Below are 20267 nucleotides of genomic sequence, written 5' to 3' on the forward strand. Positions count from 1 at the left end.
TGCCAGGTGTCCTTCAGGTTCCCTTCTCCGAGGTCACAGCTGAGACGTCAGGCTCCAGCCTCGTGTTCCCTCGGGTCCTAGGCGCCCTCTTGTCTCCAGCCACACCCTCACATGCCCTCATCTTCACTCAAGGGAGAGTCTCTGCCAACAGCTTGTAGAATAAAGTACTTTGAGATTTATTTTCTTGGACTTTCATATATCAAATCTGCCAGTTCCACGTCCTTTGTGCTGATAATGTAGAGCATTTTCCACAGAGGATGGGGTCTCGGGCTGCCGTCAGGGCCTGGGCAGAGAGGCGGGCGGGCAGGGTGAGCCCCGCCGCTGCCCCCGGTCAGCCCCACTTATTCACCGGATTCTGCCCTCCTCTGCAGACAGAGGAGGCACCTGTACCACTGCCGGCTGGGTGGGATCCCCAGACATGCTGGGGATACCTGTCCGGGAACCCCTCGTTCAGGGGGCCCCTGCGGACCCTGTCGCTGGCTACATTGTCGCCGTGTGTCCCCCGTCAGCAGGGGGCTCCAGCAGCATGGGGCCTGGGCTTCTCACGGTGACTCCGTGGAGACAGGGCTGGGGCTCTGCTGGTGGCCTCTCCGCAGGCCGAGGGGAAAGGAGAAGATGATGGTTCCTCCAACAGAGGAAGACGCTGTCCTATGAGGATAAGAATAAGGGCAGCTAGTGTCAGCGAGCGTCTCCTGCGTGCGCTGGGTGCTTTAAGCCTGTGATTGTTTGTAATCCTCCAAGGAACCTGGCACGGAAAAACTGAGTGCTGGCCTGGGGCCCACCAGCAAGTGTCCCAGCCCAGCGGCTGCTGTCACGTAGGGAGCTCCCTGCAGCCCCTCGCACTTGGGAACATCTGAGCAGGGCACTGAAGCCAGCAGGGGTCAAGCCAAGAGGGGCCCCTAGAGCTCTGAGCTAGGGACCAGGCTGTGCTGTTGATTTTAAGTCTGGTTTTCAGGCTTGACCTTGGCATTAGAGTGCTGGTGATCTAACCTTGACCTTCGGCCTCCTCTCCTACCCTCTCTGCCGCTGTAGGACCCCTATGATTGCTGGAGGGCTGTTCGTGATGGATAAGCTCTATTTTGAAGAGCTGGGGAAGTATGACATGATGATGGACGTGTGGGGAGGAGAAAACCTGGGTACGTATGAGCCTTGTGTCTTTGGACACCAGTCTGTTTACAATTCTGCTGGAACCGTGGTCTCTTCCTGCCGGCCAAGGGGTGGAAATGAAAAGGGGAAGTTTTGGAGAAATTATTAAGTGAGAGTTTGTAGTATGCAGGTGCCAGTTGGAAAAGGTTTGTAGAGACATTAAAGTGACCATGTAACAGACATAATTAGTCCCCTTATAAAGTATAAATAGCACCCTTTTTACTCTTAAAAGTTTCTTGGGTTGTGCGTTAGAATGTGTTTCCTTAAGAATGTAGGATGCTAGATACAGAGTCTTTGAAGGAAATTGCATACTTTTTAATGTCATCTGAATTCAGGAGTTTGGAAAACAGACTGACAAAAATTGTGGGAACACTTCAGGCTCTAAGACTCATTTTTAGACACATAGGATGGAAAATGAGTCCCAGCGAAGCCTGTTAGACTGGCTGAATTATAATCATGGGGCAGGGATGGTTCTATTTTGTTTTTGTTTGTAGTGCATACAAATCATTTTTACCCATGATTAGGGACAATTAAATTGTATAGAGTTTGGTCTTTACTGGTAGTTGCATCATGTTTACTGCATAAATATAGAAGGACTCCTGTTTTATGTTATTTTTTTGTTTAGGGGGTTTTGTTTGTTTCACTTGAAGTTTTTGAGCTTAGTCTCCTCACCTTTGAATGCTGCTAAATTACTTTCTCCCCTGGGTAGAAGGAAAGAAGGATGCTGGTATCACTTGTAGTAGTTTTTACTTATAACAGAGACTTTGATTTTTTGTTTGTTTAAAAGAAAAGACTAGGTTAGACAAGCCTGTTATTTTTCTCTCATTTTCTGATATTAATGTTAGTGATAATGTCTCATTTGTGGAGAGAGGTTATCACCCTGGTAGATTTTGAAAGCTTCTTTAGATTCAGTAACTACACTCGGAGGGAGGGCCTGAGTCCAATGCCTTTGGTTTTTTAATGATACACTGACAGGGAGGCAGGACTTGATTGAAATCTGAGCACAGAAGGCTTCGGAAGGATTGTTAATCTCCTGAGGGGATTCTGAGTCACCCTCGTCCTGCCGGCACCCCTGGGGCAGCCCAGCCAGCCAGGATCACCGCTCGGTAGCAAAGTAGAGTGGGGTTTGCCGTGTGCCATTAGGTTAGGGTGGCTGGAGGCAGCCAGCCTTTTAAAGCACAGAGTGTGGAAAGAGTATGGATTTTACATCAAAAGAGACTGCACCGGAGACCAGCGGGAGGGGAGATGATCTCCCCCATTGCCTGGTTTATTGTCGGTTTGGCTTGTGTATTCAAGTACCTGTGCCGTGTGCGAGGTTCCCTGGAAGGGCTCGCGGGGTTCAGGTGACCCATGGTGGACGGGGAGGCCTCGGGTCGTGCGGGCTGGTGCTGCGGGCACTGTGGCACCGCCTCCCAGCGGGCTCTGACATGGCCACTCTGGAGGGTCTTCTCCCACCAGGATTAAACAGGCACAGGGTTTCAGCAGGAGGAGCTTGCGATGAGTCTTTCTCTCATCTTGGCCCTGCTCAGACTTAATTTTCTGGGTGCTGCATGCACACCCACAGCAGTTGTCCAGCCTGAGGGCTGATGTGGGTACCTATTAGGAGAGTCAGGGAGTGGGGATGCCTGAGTCAAATAACACCCCGTCTTGGGATGCCCCACCAAATCTAGTGCTCCCAGATTTCCTGACGTACAGTGTAAATCTAATTAAAGCACTTAAAAAAGAGGGAATTCCCCGGTGGTCCAGTGGTTAGGACTCAGCACTTTCATTACTGTGGCACCAGGTTCAGTCCCTGGTTGGGGAGCTAAGATCCCACAAGCCTTGCACTGCGGCCAAAAAAAGGGAAAAAGAAATTTTTTTTTTAATAAATAAAAAGGACAAAGAACGCTACCCCTGGCCCCTGTGAGATGTGGGGTTAGACTCCTTGGGAATGCTATTTGTCCTTTTCAACCCATCCCTGCAGCCTTAGGAATGATGCTGACCACCCCAGTGCATCGTCTCGTTTCATGCTTTCTGGACAGGACTGAGGTCTTGCTTGAGGTCTTGAGCTTATTGTTAGTAGAGCCAAGATACAGACACAAACTGCCTAATTAAAAAGCCACCATGTTTTCCTGGGTAATCAATCATCCCTCGTTGGAGCCCAGTGAGATCAGCTGAACATAACTGTAGTTGTTCATGGCCTTAAAACTCTCCCACCAGGTCTCTGACCGGCTCCCTTACTGGTTTATCAGACTCCCCATACAGGAGCCAGGGAGTCTTCGTGGCCCCCAGTTTTGAATTTTCCAGATAGGCAATTTTATTTCCTTAGATACAGAGAGCCTCCTAGTCAAGTTTCATTCAACACTCTGTAGGCTTGGTGGTTATGAGCACACATGTCTAATATGATGAGGGAAGTGGTCATTAAACTCTCCAAACTGCCACATAGGGAGGTGTTTGGGGCTTCCGCCCACTGGTCCCAGTAGAGATTCCTGCTGGCCTGCTCGCACATGGAGCCACAGCCTGGGCACCTGCTGCCACTCGGGGCCTTGTGCTCCGCGGGAACCCACCTGGCTCAGACCCGCCCGCGCTGCAGCGGTGACTGCGTGTGCCGTCCTGTCCCAGTCCCCCGCGTGTTGTCAGGCGTGCAGAGTGATGCTGAGGAAGCCTTTCAGGAAAACGAAGTCTAGCCCTCCATCATATCGTACCTTGATTTTCCTGCGCAACCTATTTCTCGAGTTCAGTCACGCCCCTGCTCAGAGCGGGTGGCCATCAGGACGGGAGCCCGGCCGCCTCCCTGTGTCCGGGCTGCTCCCAAGCCTGGTGCTCTGGGCTGCATGCGTGTGCAGGTGTCATGACCCGCGCCCACTTGCCCAGGTCCTGAGTCCTGGGTAGACTCTGTGTTGACTCGGGTGAAGAGCAGCCTTTGCTGGCCTGGTGGCTACTGGCTGCTGAAAGCTGGGGTGGCTGCCAGGTCTGGTTGTTCTTCGGGTGTCATTGGTCCCTGGACTTGGCGGGCTGGCTGGACACCTGCTGGTCCACAGGGATGAGATAAGTTTTGCGATTTAAGGGGAAACATTGTTTTTGTCCCGGATGGAAGAAGCTCAGGTGCATGCGGATGCTCTGGGCATTTAAGTTTTAGAGGAAGGTGGTGTTCACAGTTGCCTCTTATGTCTGTCTGCATTAGGGCTGATGTGGGCATTTCATGCCTTTTGATCATGGACATTCGCGCACCGTTGGTTGCCTTTTCTAACTGGGATCCTTAGGGGGCATAGTAATACTCCCAGTGGAGAACCAGTCAGAGAGGAGTTCTGGGCCGAGTCTCATCCACAGTGATGGTGATGTTACAGGGATGCCTGGTCTGCTGCCAGGAGTCTGCTGTTCACAGTGGGCCAGGGAATCACTCTTGTCCTAGGGTTTCTAGTCTGGATCTGAAAAATATTTCAAGCGTGCTCTTACTTTCTTTAAAATTTGGAATAGACTTTCTTGGAAACAAGGAATTTGGTGACACAGATAGAGCTGGCAATAGATAGAGCTAGTAATTCTGCTCAGTGGTAAAATCTAAGATAGAAATTTCCCACTGTGGGTAGTTTGTTGGGCATAAATTATTCACTTTATCTACACTACTTTATATTGTCTGTATAATAACACTGCTGTGCAGACACCCTCATTCAATCTTTGGGATATTTCATTCAATCTTTTTTTCCTCCATCTTTATTGAGGTTGCACTGACAATTTAGAATTGTATATATTTAAGGTATACAGCAGGATGATTTGATATGCACTCGCATCCCCCCACACACATACTTCCTTGATTGTGCCCTGGAGTCTAGAGACCAGTGTCAGATGTCCCGCTGGGGGACATTCAAGGACCCTCTGGGAAAAGGGTCCTCCCTGTTGGCATTGCCTCAGGCCCTGGAGGCAGCCCAGGCCCTCGGTCACCCGTGTCTTCCTCACCTCAGAGATCTCGTTCCGCGTGTGGCAGTGTGGCGGCAGCCTGGAGATCATCCCCTGCAGCCGCGTGGGACACGTGTTCAGGAAGCAGCACCCATATACCTTCCCGGGAGGCAGCGGCACTGTCTTCGCCCGGTAAGTGGCCGAGAGGCCCAGCAGGGCCGCGAGCACTGCTGACCGGCCTCACACAGGCCTGTGTGGAAACACGTCCTGCAAGGGGCCGCCCCTCGGCGATGACAAGGGCAGCTGTAGGGACTGAGTACAGCACAGCGCGCTGTCTGATGTGGGATCAGGGAGCTCCTGTGGGTTTTAAGCAGCTACTAGACTCCTTTGTTTTGGACTGTAGAAGGGTTCTTCTGGCCCCTGGCCAGAGGATGGCAAGGATGACACCAAGAGGAAATGATGGTGCGGGTGGCATGCTCCCCCTCCACTAGAGGGCGGGGGCCAGGCAGGCGTGTCTGCTGATGAACAGGAGAGAGCCAGCAGGGACTCCTTGGTGACACCCAGGCTGGCGATCACACACTTGGCTGACGGGGTGCCCCTGCAGAACAGAAAGCCTCAGAGCAGGGTGGGCATGCGTAAGGTGGGGGATGACTAGTTTATTTTGCATGTGGCATTTTAAAACATGTATTAAGTATAGATTGCACAATATTCCCATATCGCACAGAAACTAGATTTCTTAGCATAGAGAATCTAAGTTCAGGGAAACTTTAACAGAAGCCAAATGTCATATAATGCTTCTGACCAAATCGCCTTCTCCCAAAAAGTATATCATTTCCCAGATGTTGTCTGAACTTCATTTCTCTTTGTTAGAAATAAAAATATGTTCTTACATGACAACCTCTACAAAATCAAGCAGTGATATGTACATTTTCCTGTGGGGCACTGTGAGACTCTTCTCAGAAACCTCTTGTAGAGACAGATCAAACACTTCAAATCAAAGCCTGATAGCTACCAGAAAAGCCTGGGTTTCAGAAAACAGTCTTTTAAAATACACAAGACATTGCTTTATATGCTTTTTTAAAGGGGAAAAAAAAAACCCACTGTTTTTTAGAAGGGAAGCTTTTCCATTCTATTTTACAGCCCAAGAGTCCTTACGCTGGAGGTATAGGGAGGAAATGGACCTGTGATTCGGAACTGGGGGCAGCGTGGATCATCAGGCCTTCAGCAAGGCCCTTGCTGCCCCCTCTTGGTTGAGTCACCTAAAAGATAGGGAGGTAGAATTTGTTAGTTTTGAAGTCCAGCTCTCTTTAATTTCTTCTAAAATGTGACATTCAGGGTATAAGTATTTCATCATCTAAAAGTTGGGGCTTGACAACAATAGCTAATATTTATAAAGTGTTTCATGTGTGCTAGGCTGTTGGATGCTTCATAAATATTCACGTACTCTCCATGTGTATGAGTATGAGGAGTATATACTCCTCATAAAGCCTTATAAATTAAGTATTATTATTTCTGGGCTTCCCTGGTGGCTCAGTGGTAAAGAATCTGCCTGTCATGTTGGAGACTGCCTGCCATGCAGGAGACACAGATTTAATCCCTGGGTCGGGAAGATCCCCTGAAGAAGGAAATGGTAACCCACTCCAATATTCTTGCCATGGATTCTTGTCATTCTTGCCATGGAAAAATCCTATGGACAGGGGAGCCTGGAGGGCTACAGTCTATGGGGTCAAAAGAGTCAGACACAACTTGGCGACCTAAACCATCACCAGCATTTCCACTTTAGGGGTAAGAGAAATTGAGGCACAAAAAGGTTCAGTTCCTTTGTCTAAGTTCATGCATTTGGAAAGTGGGATTCAGTCTTGGCCACTTGGCTCTGGAGTCCATGTTACTTTTTATCCAAATCTCCAAGTACAGTTACTGCTTGAGGCTGCTAGATTTCAGCGTTGAGACAGACTCTAAAGTGGGTTCTAGGGTGGCAGGTAGGACCATCTCATTGGTGCAGGTCACTGTGTGAGGAAGGGAAGGAGGCAGGGACGATGGGAGGAATGCATGGAGAAGTGGCCCCTGGGCTCCTGTCTTATTCTGCCACACGTGTGCCCTGTTGCTTTAGAGACAGCAAGGTGATGCCACACCCGCAAGCCCTTACAGCATATCACATCCCGGGTACCCGTTGAGTGAGAACCCTTGGGCCGTCCCTTCTCTTTCTTACAGCTCTGTTTCCAGTTAGCCTCTCCAAGCCTCTTAAGAGACTGGAGAGTGCTGCTGATGTGCTTGCATGTGGGTGTGGATCAGGGTTTACCAAAAGGCCCAGGGAGCTCCCAGTCAGAACAGCCGTGGGACCGCGGGGCAGGTGCCTTAGAAGATATTTGGGTTTACTTTTAGTAGTTAATGGTGAGACTTATTCATGGGGAGGGTGACTACGATTAAATTAAATACAGAAAGCAGCAGTTTAAACTTACTCTCCTACCAAACGTTTTCCTGTTTAGTGTGTGTGACTGGCCAGTCCCACCCTCTCTCTCCTGCCTGCTTCCTGGCAGAACTACTTTACCTGCACCGATGCCCAGCCGGGAGGAGAGCAAAGGCGAGGTGCCCTGTACTTACAGCTCCTAGAAGACTGCTTGCTGTGTCGGCGCCTGAGAAATATTTACACCAGTGAATTTAAACTAGTGCTGAGCAGTGCGGGAAGCTCGCTCTTTGCGGCTACCTATGTATCTTTTTTTATTAAGTAGACAGAAAGGGGGGGCTCTGCATTTAGGAGTTGAGAAATGACTTAAATCACTTAATGACTTTGAGGTGGTTTAAAACTGCTGTGTGATTGCACTTCCTAAAACCTTTTAATTTGGTTAAAACGTCCTTCAATCTCCCTCTCCCCCATTCCCCTCCTCCCCACTCTTCTCCCACCACACACATTTCTACCATGTGCTATGCTGATACTACTGTATTTTCATCCATCAAGTCAGGGACATCCTCCCATGGCGACCCGTGAAACATATGCCTGTATCTTTCATGGCCCCAGAGGAGTCCATGTGTTTGAACACTTTACTGTTGATGGTTGTACAGTTTCTGCTTTTTCTGCCATTGTAAACAGTGCTAAATTGAGCATGTTTTCATTCCTGGTTGATTAATTTCTACATGTGGGAACTGCTAGATCAGAGGACAGGAACATTCGAATTATCTTGTCTGCCTCTTACAGGGTCTTCTAAGCAACAATCCATCTAGACATATACATCACTTGATAAGAAAGATCAGTTCAGTTCAGTTCAGTCGCTCGGTCGTGTCCGACTCTTTGTGACCCCATGAACTGCAGCATGCCAGGCCTCCCTGTTCATCACCAACTCCCGGAGCTTATTCAAACTCATGTCCATCGAGTCGGTGATGCCATCCAACCATCTCATCCTCTGTCGTCCCCTTCTCCTCCTGCCCTCGATCTTTCCCAGCATCAGGGTCTTTTCCAATGAGTCAGCTCTTTGCATCAGGTGGCCAAAGTATTGGAGTCTCAGCTTCAGCATCAGTCCTTCCAATGAACACCCAGGACTGATCTCCTTTAGGATGGACGGGTTGGATCTCCTTTCAGTCCAAGGGACTCTAAAGAGTCTTTTCCAACACCACAGTTCAAAAGCATCAATTCTTCGGCACTCAGATTTCTTTACAGTCCAACTCTCACATCCATACATGACGACTGGAAAAACCATAGCCTTGACTAGATGGACCTTTGTTGGCAAAGTAATGTTTTTTAACATGCTGTCTAGGTTGGTCATAACTTTTCTTCCAAGGAGTAAGCGTCTTTTAATTTCATGGCTGTAGTCACCATCTGCACTGATTTTGGAGCCAAAAAAAATAAAGTCAGCCACCGTTTCCACTGTTTCCCCATCTATTTGCCATGAAGTATTGAGACTGGATGCCATGGTCTTAGTTTTCTGAATGTTGAGCTTTAAGCCAACTTTTTCACTCTCCTCTTTCACTTTCATCAAGAGGCTTTTTAGTTCCTCTTCACTCTCTGCCATAACGGTGGTGTCATCTACATATCTGAGGTTATTGATATTTCTCCCAGAAATCTTGATTCCAGCTTATGCTTCATTGAGCCCAGCGTTTCTCATGATGTACTCTGCATATAAGTTAAATAAGCAGGATGATAATATACAGCCTTGACGTACTCCTTTTCCTATTTGGAACCAGTCTGTTGTTCCATGTCCGGTTCTAACTGTTGCTTCCTGACCTGCATACAGGTTTCTCAAGAGACAGGCCAGGTGGTCTGGTATTTCCATCTCTTTCAGAATTTTCCACAGTTTCTTGTGATCCACACAGTCAAAGGCTGTGGCATAGTCAATAAAGCAGAAGTAGATGTTTTTCTGGAACTCTCTTGCTTTTTCAGTGATCCAACAGATGTTGGCAATTTGACCTCTGGTTCCTCTGCCTTTTCTAAAACCAGCTTGAACATCTGGAAGTTCACGGTTCACATATTGCTGAAGCCTGGCTTGGGGAATTTTGAGCATTACTTTGCTAGTGTGTGAGATGAGTGCAATTGTGCAGTAGTTTGAGCATTCTTTGGGATTGCCTTTCTTTGGGATTGAAATGAAAACTGACCTTTTCCAATCCTGTGGCCATGGCTGAGTTTTCCAAATTTGCTGACATATTGAGTGCAGCACTTTCACAGCATCATCTTTTAGGATTTGAAATAGCTCAACTGGGATTCCATCAGCTCCACTAGCTTTGTTCATAGTGATGCTTCCTAAGGCCCACTTGACTTCACATTCCAGAATGTCTGGCTCTAGGTGAGTGATCACACCATCATGATTCACTGGGTCGTGAAGATCTTTTTTGTATAGTTCTTCTGTGTATTCTTGCCATACAGGAGATGGCAAGAGTGAACGTCAACATTCTAGGAATCAGAGAACTAAAATGGACTGGAATGGGTGAATTTAACTCAGATGACTATTATATCTACTACTGTGGGCAGGAATCCCTTAGAAGAAATGGAGTAGCCATCATAGTCAAGAAAAGAGTCCGAAATGCAGTACTTGGATGCAGTCTCAAAAACGGCACAATGATCTCTGTTTGTTTCCAAGGCAAACCATTCAGTATCACGGTAATCCAAGTCTATGCCCTGACCAGTAATGCTGAAGAAGCTGAAGTTGAACAGTTCTATGAAGAACTACAAGACCTTCTAGAACTAACACCCAAAAAAGATGTCCTTTTCATTATAGGGGACTGGAATGCAAAAGTAGGAAGTCAAGAAACACCTGGAGTAACAGGCAAATTTGGCCTTGGAGTACAGAATGAAGCAGGGCAAAGGCTAATAGACTTTTGCCAAGAGAACACGCTGGTCATAGCAAACACCCTCTTCCAACAACACAAGAGAAGACTCTACACATGGACATCACCAGATGATCAACACCGAAATCAGATTGATTATATTCTTTGCAGCCAAAGATGGAGACGCTCTATACAGTCAGCAAAAATAAGACCGGGAGCAGACTGCCTCGGATCATGAACTCCTTATTGCCAAATTCAGACTTAAATTGAAGAAAGTGGGGAAAACCACTAGACCATTCAGGTATGACCTAAATCAAATCCCTTATGATTATACAGTGGACGTGAGAAATAGATTAAGGGACTAGATCTGATAGATAGAGTGCCTGATGAACTATGGACAGAGGTTCATGACATTGTACAGGAAACAGGGATCAAGACCATCCCCAAGAAAAAGAAATGCAAAAAAGCAAAATGGCTGTCTGAGGAGGCCTTACAAATAGCTGTGAAAAGAAGAGAAGTGAAAAGCAAAGGAGAAAAGGAAAGATATTCCCATTTGAATGCAGAGTTCCAAAGAATAGCAAGGAGAGATAAGAAAGCCTTCCTCACTGATCAATGCAAAGAAATTGAGGAAAACAATAGAATGGGAAAGACTAGAGATCTCTTCAAGAAAATTAGAGATACCAAGGGAATATTTCATGCAAAGATGGGCTCAATAAAGGACAGAAATGGTATGGATCTGACAGTGTAGTTCAGTCGCTCAGTCGTGTCTGACTCTTTGCGATCCCATGAATCACAGCACGCCAGGCCTCCCTGTCCATCACCAACTCCCGGAGTTTACTCAGACTTATGCCCATCGAGTCGGTGATGCCATCCAGCCATTTCATCCTCTGTCATCCCCTTCTCCTCCTGCCCCCAATCCCTCCCAACATCAGAGTCTTTTCCAATGAGTCAACTCTTCTCATGAGGTGGCCAAAGTATTGGAGTTTCAGCTTCAACATCAGTCCTTGCAATGAACACCCAGGACTGATCTCCTTTAGGATGGACTGTTTGGATCTCCTTGCAGTCCAAGGGACTCTCAAGAGTCTTCTCCAACACCGCAGTTCAAAAGCATCAATTCTTCGGCGCTCAGCTTTCTTCACAGTCCAACTCTCATATCCATACATGACCACTGGAAAAACCATAGCCTTGACCAGACGGACCTTTGTTGGCAAAGTAATGTCTCTGCTTTTTAATATGCTATCTAGGTTGGTCATAACTTTCCTTCCAAGGAGTAAGTGTCTTTTAATTTCATGGCTGCGGTCACCATCCGCAGTGATTTTGGAGCCAAAAAAAATAAAGTCTGACATTGTTTCCACTGTCTCCCCGTCTATTTCCCATGAAGGATGGAACCAGACGCCATGATCTTAGTTTTCTGAATGTTGAGCTTTAAGCCAACTTTTTCACTCTCCTCCTTCACTTTCATCAAGAGGCTTTTCAGTTCCTCTTCACTCTCTGCCATAACGGTGGTGTCATCTGCACATCTGAGGTTATTGATATTTCTCCCAGAAATCTTGATTCCAGCTTGTGCTTCTTCCAGCCTAGCATTTCTCATGATGTACTCTGCATATAAGTTAAATAAGCAAGGTGACAATATACAGCCTTGACATACTCTTTTTCCTATTTGGAACCAGTCTGTTGTTCCATGTCCGGTTCTAACTGTTGCTTCCTGACCTGCATACAGATTTCTCAGGAGGCAGGTCAGGTGGTCTGGTATTCCTATCTCTTTCAGAATTTTCCACAGTTTATTGTGATCCACACAGTCGAAGGCTTTGGCATGGACCTGACAGAAGCAGAAGATATTAAAAAGAGGTGCCAAGAAGGATATAAGCCCCAAACAAATTATTTTAGTAATTGTAACTCAGATGATTTCAAAGGCTCCCCACTTATAGCTCAGTTAACAATCCACCTGCAATGCAGGAGACCCCAGTTTGATCCCTGGGTTGGGAAGATCCCCTGGAGAAGGGAAAGGCTACCCATTCCAGTATTCTTGCCTGGAGAATTCCATGGACTGTATAGTCCATGGGGTCCCTAAGAGTCAGATACAACTGAGCAACTTTCACTTTCACTTTATTTCAGTTTCCATTTTAAAAAGACCTTTCTAATAAGGGGACAATACCTATTCTTGTAGAAGGTGAATCTTGTCTCCCTAATGTATTTATCTAGAAGCATGGAATGCCTTTATATGGATTCTTAAAGAGAACTGACTCTCAGCCCAAAACGTGAGTCTGCTTTGGAGCAGAGTCCAGGGATACTGGGGCAGGGACGTTCACTGTCTCGGTGCTGCTCCGCCGATGCCCTAAGCAGGATGCTGGCAGGAGAAGTCGCTGGTGCCCTGCATGTGGCAGCCTCTAGTACATGTCATACATTCCAAGGTAGCTTGTCCCACTGGCCTTATTGATCGTAGGTCGTTTCTCTCCATGATGGTGAGATGTAAATGTGGGGTCTTCTGGCCTTCCAGAGAAGCCTGTTCTGCCTGGACCCCTCCTGCACAGGGCAGTGGGAACCCCAAATGTGGGGCGTATACTACTGCCCTCCCTATTCCTGGTCCAAACAGGATGCTCTCAGCTCAGCTCTGCCCAAAGTAATTTAATAGTAACCGTGATTTGCTCTCAACTTCTCCCAGAGCTGTTTAGTCGTAGCTCTCCATCACAGGCATGATGAGAAAGGCCAGAGAGAAGAGGTCAAGGATTCTTCACTTTGCTCCCTGACACCAGCCTTCTGGGCTACACAATAAGAGTTACCAAGAGTGATTCTCTTTAGTCCTTCTTGGTGGTACCGCCACAGTCCCCGCTTCAAAATACCTCCATGTGCTGTCATTCTAACTTTGACTTTTGCTCTTTGACAATCTGTGTTCTATGAAAGATGAGGAGGTTGTTTCTATTGTTCAGTGATACCTGCTGAATGCCAGCCGCCTGCAGACCCCTGGGGGTGGGGGCCAGCCTGCCCTCTGCTCCATGTGGGCACCTGTCAGGCTGCCAGCCCCCCAGAAGCCTGACCCTGAAGCCTCCGCAGCACTTGCTCAGTGCAGGCAGAGCACCACTGATGGAAAGAAGGCAGCCCACAGCTCAGGGAGACTTGTTTTGTTTCTAGTAACACCCGCCGGGCAGCAGAGGTCTGGATGGATGAGTACAAGAACTTCTACTACGCAGCAGTGCCTTCTGCCAGAAATGTCCCTTATGGAAAGTAAGTGTGACCCATGGCCTCTTGCTGTTTTGCTTGGGATCCTCCGTGTGTGTGTGTGTGTGTGTGTGTGTGTGTGTGTGTGTGTGCATGTGCAACAAGGGCAGGGGCAGCCCACACCGTAAGCAGATCAGGCATCAAAGAGGGGATTCCACTCAAGGATCGCGAAGACCCTCTTGGGAGGCGCGGGGGGACAGAGGAGTCCAAAGAGCAGTGTGGATGACCCAGTCCCCTCTGCCTGCCCCGACTCTTTTCTCATCAGCAGATTTCCAGGTTTGATGTAGAGCCCATCTGTCTTTTAAATTTATAAAGGAATCTTGTCTCCTTCTCCAGTATTCAGAGCCGACTGGAGCTCAGGAAGAAACTTAACTGCAAGCCTTTCAAATGGTACCTGGAAAACGTCTACCCAGAGCTAAGGTGAGGCCCCGGAGCCGGGTTCTGCTTCAGCCAGTGCCCGCCGGGTGCAGGGCCTGGAGGCGGCCGGAAGATCGTGTTCGGAGAGAGGCCAGAAGCTTGCCCCGTCGCTGTCCTCAGGCTCCCCAAGGCGGCGCTCTCGCCCCCAGCCTGCAGGCTCCTCTGCAGTTATGTAGGGACTGAGACCCAAGGCTTGGCCAACAGGGGAGAGCGCCCAGCAGAGGCGCAAAGGAAGGCCCCGCCTGCGGAGCTCCCCTCCAGGCTGGTTCTGACCTCATGTGTTGCAGGAATAACCACACGGGCCTATTATTTTAATGCCTGCCCACTCGCATCCTGAGGCACAGCGGGAGACCTGTGGGTCTGTGGGCTTCAGGCTGCTTCTGGACTTCATCTTCTTAGGGGAGTCAGCAGACAGGTCTTGCCTCTGTGGGGCACATCCCTTTTCTGGCTTTTCCCAGTGATTTCACAGCAGGTCACGTGTCTGCACACAGAGGCTGTGACTGAGGAGTCACCACCACCCCCTTCTGTGCTAAGGGGCTCTCAGAGCCCCGGTCTCAGAGTTTCGTCTGAGGCCACAGGGCCTCTCTGCTGCTATTCACGTACCTCGCTCTTGGGGTCCCTCTGCCGTGTTTCCCACGCCCCGGGGGAAGGGGAAGAACAGAAGTGCTCTCCCTGCCCGCTCTGGGAAGGCCATCAGCAGCGTGATGTCCCAGTCACTGCCTCTCCCGCAGCAGAACAGGGCCTCACGGCAGTGGACCATGGCCCCTACTGGCGCGTCTGTGTCACTGTGGCCTGTGCCTGGTGAGCAGATGCAGGGACATTACAGCAGTTGTGACCCGAGATCCCCGGGGATTTGGGGTGACAATGGGCCCTGCGCCACCTGGGCTCACACGTGTAAAGCATTCACACCATAGCCACGGGTAGATCGGCTGCCCCGACCGTGCCCAGCAAGGGGGACACCAGCCTGATGTTTGTGCCGCGTCAGTGACTGTCTCTGCCTTCCCAGCATGCGTCCTGGGGGCCCAGCCATGCTGAGGGCTGCGGGCGGGCTGCTCTGTGGCCCCTGCAGCATCCTCCTTAGGAGCGCACAAGGCTGGTGCGCAGCCAAGGCAGGCCCGGGGCGGCTCTGAGCCTGCAGCCGGCCCGCCACTGTGCTGTCCTGCTCTGAATGCACCAGGACACCTGGCTGACCCACCCGTGTTCTCCCCACTCTTAGGTAGAGGTTAGTCCTCAGTCTACTGGACAGTTCCAGGCAGCAGGATCTGACCACATTAACTGCTTTTCTAAGTGACTTTCAACAACTAACACTAAAGAAGAAAGGGGCATGTTCTTTCCAGAAAAATTTCTCTGGTACAAAACAAAAAGTCTACTTCAACCTAAAACTCTGCCTTTAGGGTCAGGGATTGAGAATCTTGAAGCCATGCCGTCTCAGGGCGCAGCTGGGCCTGTGTCGGGGGCGTCTGGCCTGAGGGTGGCCTTGCTCTCTCACTGCCCGGTTCCCTTCTGAGGGCTCTGAGCACAGGTTGGGAGCGGGGCACACAGGGAGCCGGCAACCCTGAGTGCAGCGAGTGACTGTCTCCTTGATTCCAGGGTTCCTGACCATCAGGATATAGCTTTTGGGGCCTTGCAGCAGGGAACCAACTGCCTGGACACTTTGGGCCACTTCGCTGACGGTGTTGTTGGTGTTTACGAGTGTCACAATGCTGGGGGCAACCAGGTATGTGCATGGGGGCGCCGGGGACAGTCAGGGGCCTGAGGCCACCCTTCCTGTCCCCGCCCTCCTCCTGAGATGGCCACCCACTCACAGCTGGCCTCGGGGTCAGAGGGGATGTCCTCCTGGAGCTGTGCTCAGCCTTGGGCGGGCTCTGGTGCACAGGGCGGGCGACCTGGATCTCCCCTCCCCCCGTCCTCCTCTCTGCCTGACGCCCCGGTGCTCATCCCAGGGCACCTGTCTGCATCTACGCCCGCCCAGGTCTCTGCGCACCGGCGCTTACCCACGGCTGCTAGGGCTGCCCGTTAGATGATAACAGCTTAGATGTGAACACTCACAGCTCTGTCCTCGTGGGAAAGGCCCAGCTGTGGCCTGTGTCCCAGAGGACAGTGTCCTGGAAAGTGGTTTTCCTGTGAGCTGATAACAGGTATGTGGTAAAATGAGGGCTTCGGACACAAAAAATGGCTCGGCGATGCTGGGTGCTGTCACCTGCTCTTACGGGGCCTGCCACTGGGAAAAAAGTCACTTGAGCTCAGTGTATCCCAGAGTCTTCTTTAAATGGAGCTCTTTTCAAAAGAGGGCGCCTGCCTTTGTGTGAAGTTGGCTGTGCCCCCATTCTCTTGAGAAATGTCCAGACAGATGGCAGCCTCTGGTTCCTGGCCTCCTGTCTCCTCTGGGTGGTGTCGTCTTTGTGGTTGTCCAGACCCGTGACAGGCAGGACGTGGGGAGCAGACAGCCCCCAGCCGGCTCCAGCTCACACCCCAAGGCGGGCTATCTCCCTGGCTCTCAGCAGAAGAGCCCAGAAACTTTGGGGAAGCATGGATCCCGGATCCCACGCACAGAAAGCCTGATTTCATGAATCTGGGGTTAGAGCAGCAGGGTATTTGGAAGCCCTGCAGGCTGGGTGACCCTCCGTGAGCGTTGGGCAGGGCGGGTTTCCCAGCAGGAAGGACGCCAAGGGGCAGGTAACGGCAAGGTGGTAGGGCGCCTCCACCCCAGTCCGGGAGCACCGTCCTCCATGGACCGGCATGGACCCAGTGAGCCCCTTTCCAGATCAGACCACCCTCTAGTCCTCTGTGCTGCTCCGCTCAGCACAGCAGCCACTGGCCACGTGTGGACGCCCAGCAGTGGGGACGTGGGGAGGGCAATGGGGTGTAAAGTTCTCACTGCATTTCACTGCACTTCACCTAGCCATGTGCGAGTTAAATAGCATGTCCTTATGGAAAATTGGACCCAGCTCTGAAAGGGTAAGATGTGTCATCTGGTTTCTGACTGGGCCTCAGCAGACACACAGGAAATGGGAAAATTTAAGAGTGGCAGCTTGAAAAAGTACCTCTTAAATATTCATGAAATTTATTTGCAAATTCATATCACTAACATGCAACAGAAGAAGGAAATGGCAACTCTCTCTGCTGTTTGCGTAGCTGAATTAGTTTTTCTGGGATTCAGTGTAAAATCTGTTTTAAAATAATGAAGCACACGGTGGCAGGAAGATTGTAGAAACATTCAGATGTGAGCTTTCCGTGGAGATCAGCAAAGCCCCCAGCAGCTTCCAAGAACAACTGAAAACCCCTCCCCATACAGAGGGCTCCCCCCATCACTCCTCTTGCTGAACGGAGAGGCAGAGCTCCATGTCCGTGTCGCACATGGACACCTAGAAGAATGGAAGGTGCAGGCTTTGCCCCCTCCTGGCACCTCCATGGCGCTGGGTGCTGCTTTGAGGCACCCTACTCCCCCCACCTCCCTGGGAAGGACAGCCTCCTGGAAGACTGGAACCACCCTCACGGCCCAGCATGTGGCCCTTCTGAGAACACGCTGCATGCTCAGAACCAAGAGCCCCGGGGACGGGTGGGCACAGAGCTCTGGGCTTCCATGGAAGACAGGCCACACAGGTTCTTCTCCTCCAGGACTTTTCAGAGCCTCTCATAGGCTACTGGTAAATTTGCAAGAGTGACACATGGTCCAAATTCAGTGTTTTCCAAATTTACTTGACCTGGAAGCAACTTTTCCTAGAATTCCTACTGGAGTTCGCTTTGAGAAACACTAATCGGAAGGCAAGAAAGTTGAAGCTCAGGGATCCGAGGGGGCTGCCTAGTCTGAACCCCTGTCAGGGGACAAGGAAGCCCCCCCATGGCCCAGGGGCTCTCCCTCCCTTTCCTGGATGAGGCCCAAGCCTTTGCCCCCACACTCACCCCCTGAGCTGGACTCGTGTCTCACTGCTGAGTGGGTCGGGAGTACATGTGTGGCCCCCAGATGTTAACATTGTCCTGATAACAAACCATCTGCTCCGAGGTGGTTTAGGTGAGGAGCAATGAGGCTTCTTTAAAAGATTCTGCATTCTTCCCTTAGCTCTGTCCCCTGCGAGCAGAGAACGGGAAAACAATCTCTGCATAGCACTCACGGTGCCTCATGTTACACAGCACAAGCGCTAGGGTGATACCCTCTCTCCCCAGAAGGAACACAGCCTCTGGGAGCAGGGCCTGGCCTGTGTGTTCCCTGCCCTGGGTCCAGCCCCCAGAGAGCACCTGAGTCACTGCGGGCACTTAGCGGCCAGGCACTGGGTGGATGAGTGGACAGGTGAATAGACAGATTGACTTACAGCGGCTTTCCTGGGGGTACAGAAGAAGCAGGGAGGGCGCCTCCTGAGGGATTCTGAGTTACAAAAGGCTCTAGATCCTGGGGGCTCATGTGGGTTTTATCCTTTTGCACGCATCGAGTCCTAGAGTGAAGGTCAGAAGCCTTGTCCTCCTGCCTCCACTGTGGCCCTGCCCAGAGCAGGCTCCCCACCGCCTCTCCTGCCTGTGGTCATACTCACCCATCGTGTCCCCTTCTCAGCCTCCTACCCTTCACATGCTCTTGTTTAGTATTCAGAATGAAGGGTTCTGCTCTCAGCTCTTAAGGGGTGTGTGTGTGTGTGTGTGTGTGTGTGTTTGTGTTTGTGCGTGTGCACATGTATGTCTATTCTTTAAGATCATATGCAAGCTATTTCAGCACTTTCTGGCTCAGTTTTCTCATCTGTAAAATGGGGTTAATAATAGCCTCTCGTGGGACTGTTGTATAAAGGGCTTAGAACAGAGCCAGGCATATTCTAGGCACCCAGGGCTGGTTGTGCCATGTGCGGGCAAAGACCTAGGTCCATTCGTAGGGCGCTCACAGGGCTTCACAAGCATCAGTAGCCTGGCTTAGTGGTTGGCGGTAAGGCTGAATGTGCTATATGTGGTTTATGATTTCACACAGGACAGCCACAGCCATAAATGCTGTTTCCAAACTGTACCTGTGTCACGTCAGAGTCATTCCAAGGAAACATTGGCCCTAACTGTCCTCCCGTGGGTGACAAGCTGGGGCTGCAGTGTTCACAGCTCACAGTTAATGATGGAAGATGGGGTGTGGAGCGCTAGCCTGTGTTTGTGCTGAAGTACTTACTGGCGTTGGCCTCATGCTCAGAGGTGAAGCTCCTGACACTCCTGTTGGAGACTTGCTCTTGGGCACAAAGTCCTTTGCTGGCCCTGAGCTGGCTGGGGCTCCTGAAGCCTGTTCCCTGCATGCCTCCCTTCTGGGGCCCTTCCTCGCTGCATCCTCACCCCATGGGCCAAGCCCTGACCTCGGGTTTGTGTTGCAGGAATGGGCCCTTACCAAGGAAAAGTCGGTGAAGCACATGGACTTGTGCCTGACCGTGGTGGACCGAGCGCCTGGCTCCCTCATAAAGCTGCAGGGCTGCCGGGAGAACGACAGCAGGCAGGTAGGTGCCAGTGGGGACGAGCCCGAGCCAGCACCGCCCTGCCTCAGGGCCAGGCTCCCAGGGCCTGGTGTTCACTGGGGGCACCTGTGACTGGTGCTGTCTTGTGTCCCCACGTGGAGCCCCTGACAAGCTGTGAACACCCAGCACATCCTGCCTGGGATCACTGTGAGGAGCATGGGGTGGGTGTCACACAGGCCAGTCCATCTGCTGGGGGGCCGCTTCTGCCAGAGCTCACCATCCTAGGTATTTCTCCCACCACCTTTGCATTCATGTTTATGTTGAGCCTCCCCTTTCGTAGGCTGCAGGGGCAGGACTGTGCTTTGCGGCTACGTGTCCAACTCCTGTGCGGATCTACAAGGGCTGGGCGCTGGGGTGGGAGTCCCAGCACCAGAGGGGGTTCCCGCTCGTCCTGGGGGCCGGATGAGCTAGGCCGGGCCCTCCCTGAGCTAGGCCTCGTGCACCAGGAAAGACTGTGTCTGGCGGTGCCTGGGCGCACCCCAGGCATGGGGGTGCTGGTGGCCGGGGTGCGTGGATTGCGGTTCCCTGCCGCCGCCCTGCCTGGAGGCACAGACCCCTGGCCCTAGACCAGGGAGTGACCTGGTGGAGTCCCGCCCGGCCCCTGGCTTCTCCACAGCACTGGAGCGGCCCAGGGCAGCCCGCCAGGAACCAGGCTGGCCGAACCAATGGAGTTCAGTTTTGCTTTAAAGATGAGAGTTCATGACTTTACTCATGAGAAGTTAGTGAGACAGTGACCTATGAACCAGCCTAGAAAAGATAGTGAAGCTCATGATAATATCACCTCAGAGGAGGTGTTTCACTTCCTTGCTGATGAACCCCCAACCCTGAAAGGAAAGACCTGTATTTTATAAAACACTATAAAGAGCCGTTTATTTCTGAAGCCAGAGGCCTAAT

At 50.8% G+C, this 20267-nt stretch overlaps 1 protein-coding gene and 1 non-coding gene across 2 annotated transcripts in view; both read left to right on the forward strand.

Moving 5' to 3' along the window:
- The window catches only part of GALNT2 (polypeptide N-acetylgalactosaminyltransferase 2), a 174735-nt gene that overhangs the window by 148719 nt on the left and 5749 nt on the right, over positions 1 to 20267 (forward strand). The window contains exons 10-15 of the mRNA XM_043926025.1: positions 1033 to 1136; positions 5085 to 5211; positions 13402 to 13494; positions 13825 to 13908; positions 15496 to 15622; positions 19236 to 19355. Coding sequence (XP_043781960.1) covers positions 1033 to 1136; positions 5085 to 5211; positions 13402 to 13494; positions 13825 to 13908; positions 15496 to 15622; positions 19236 to 19355 — 655 coding nt within the window. The remainder of the gene's footprint in view (positions 1 to 1032; positions 1137 to 5084; positions 5212 to 13401; positions 13495 to 13824; positions 13909 to 15495; positions 15623 to 19235; positions 19356 to 20267) is intronic.
- TRNAE-UUC lies at positions 2878 to 2950 on the forward strand. Its single transcript has one exon. It is a non-coding gene; the product is annotated as a tRNA-Glu (tRNA).

Source organism: Cervus elaphus, chromosome 15 (assembly GCF_910594005.1).
Source record: "Cervus elaphus chromosome 15, mCerEla1.1, whole genome shotgun sequence".
Lineage (NCBI taxonomy): Eukaryota > Metazoa > Chordata > Mammalia > Artiodactyla > Cervidae > Cervus > Cervus elaphus.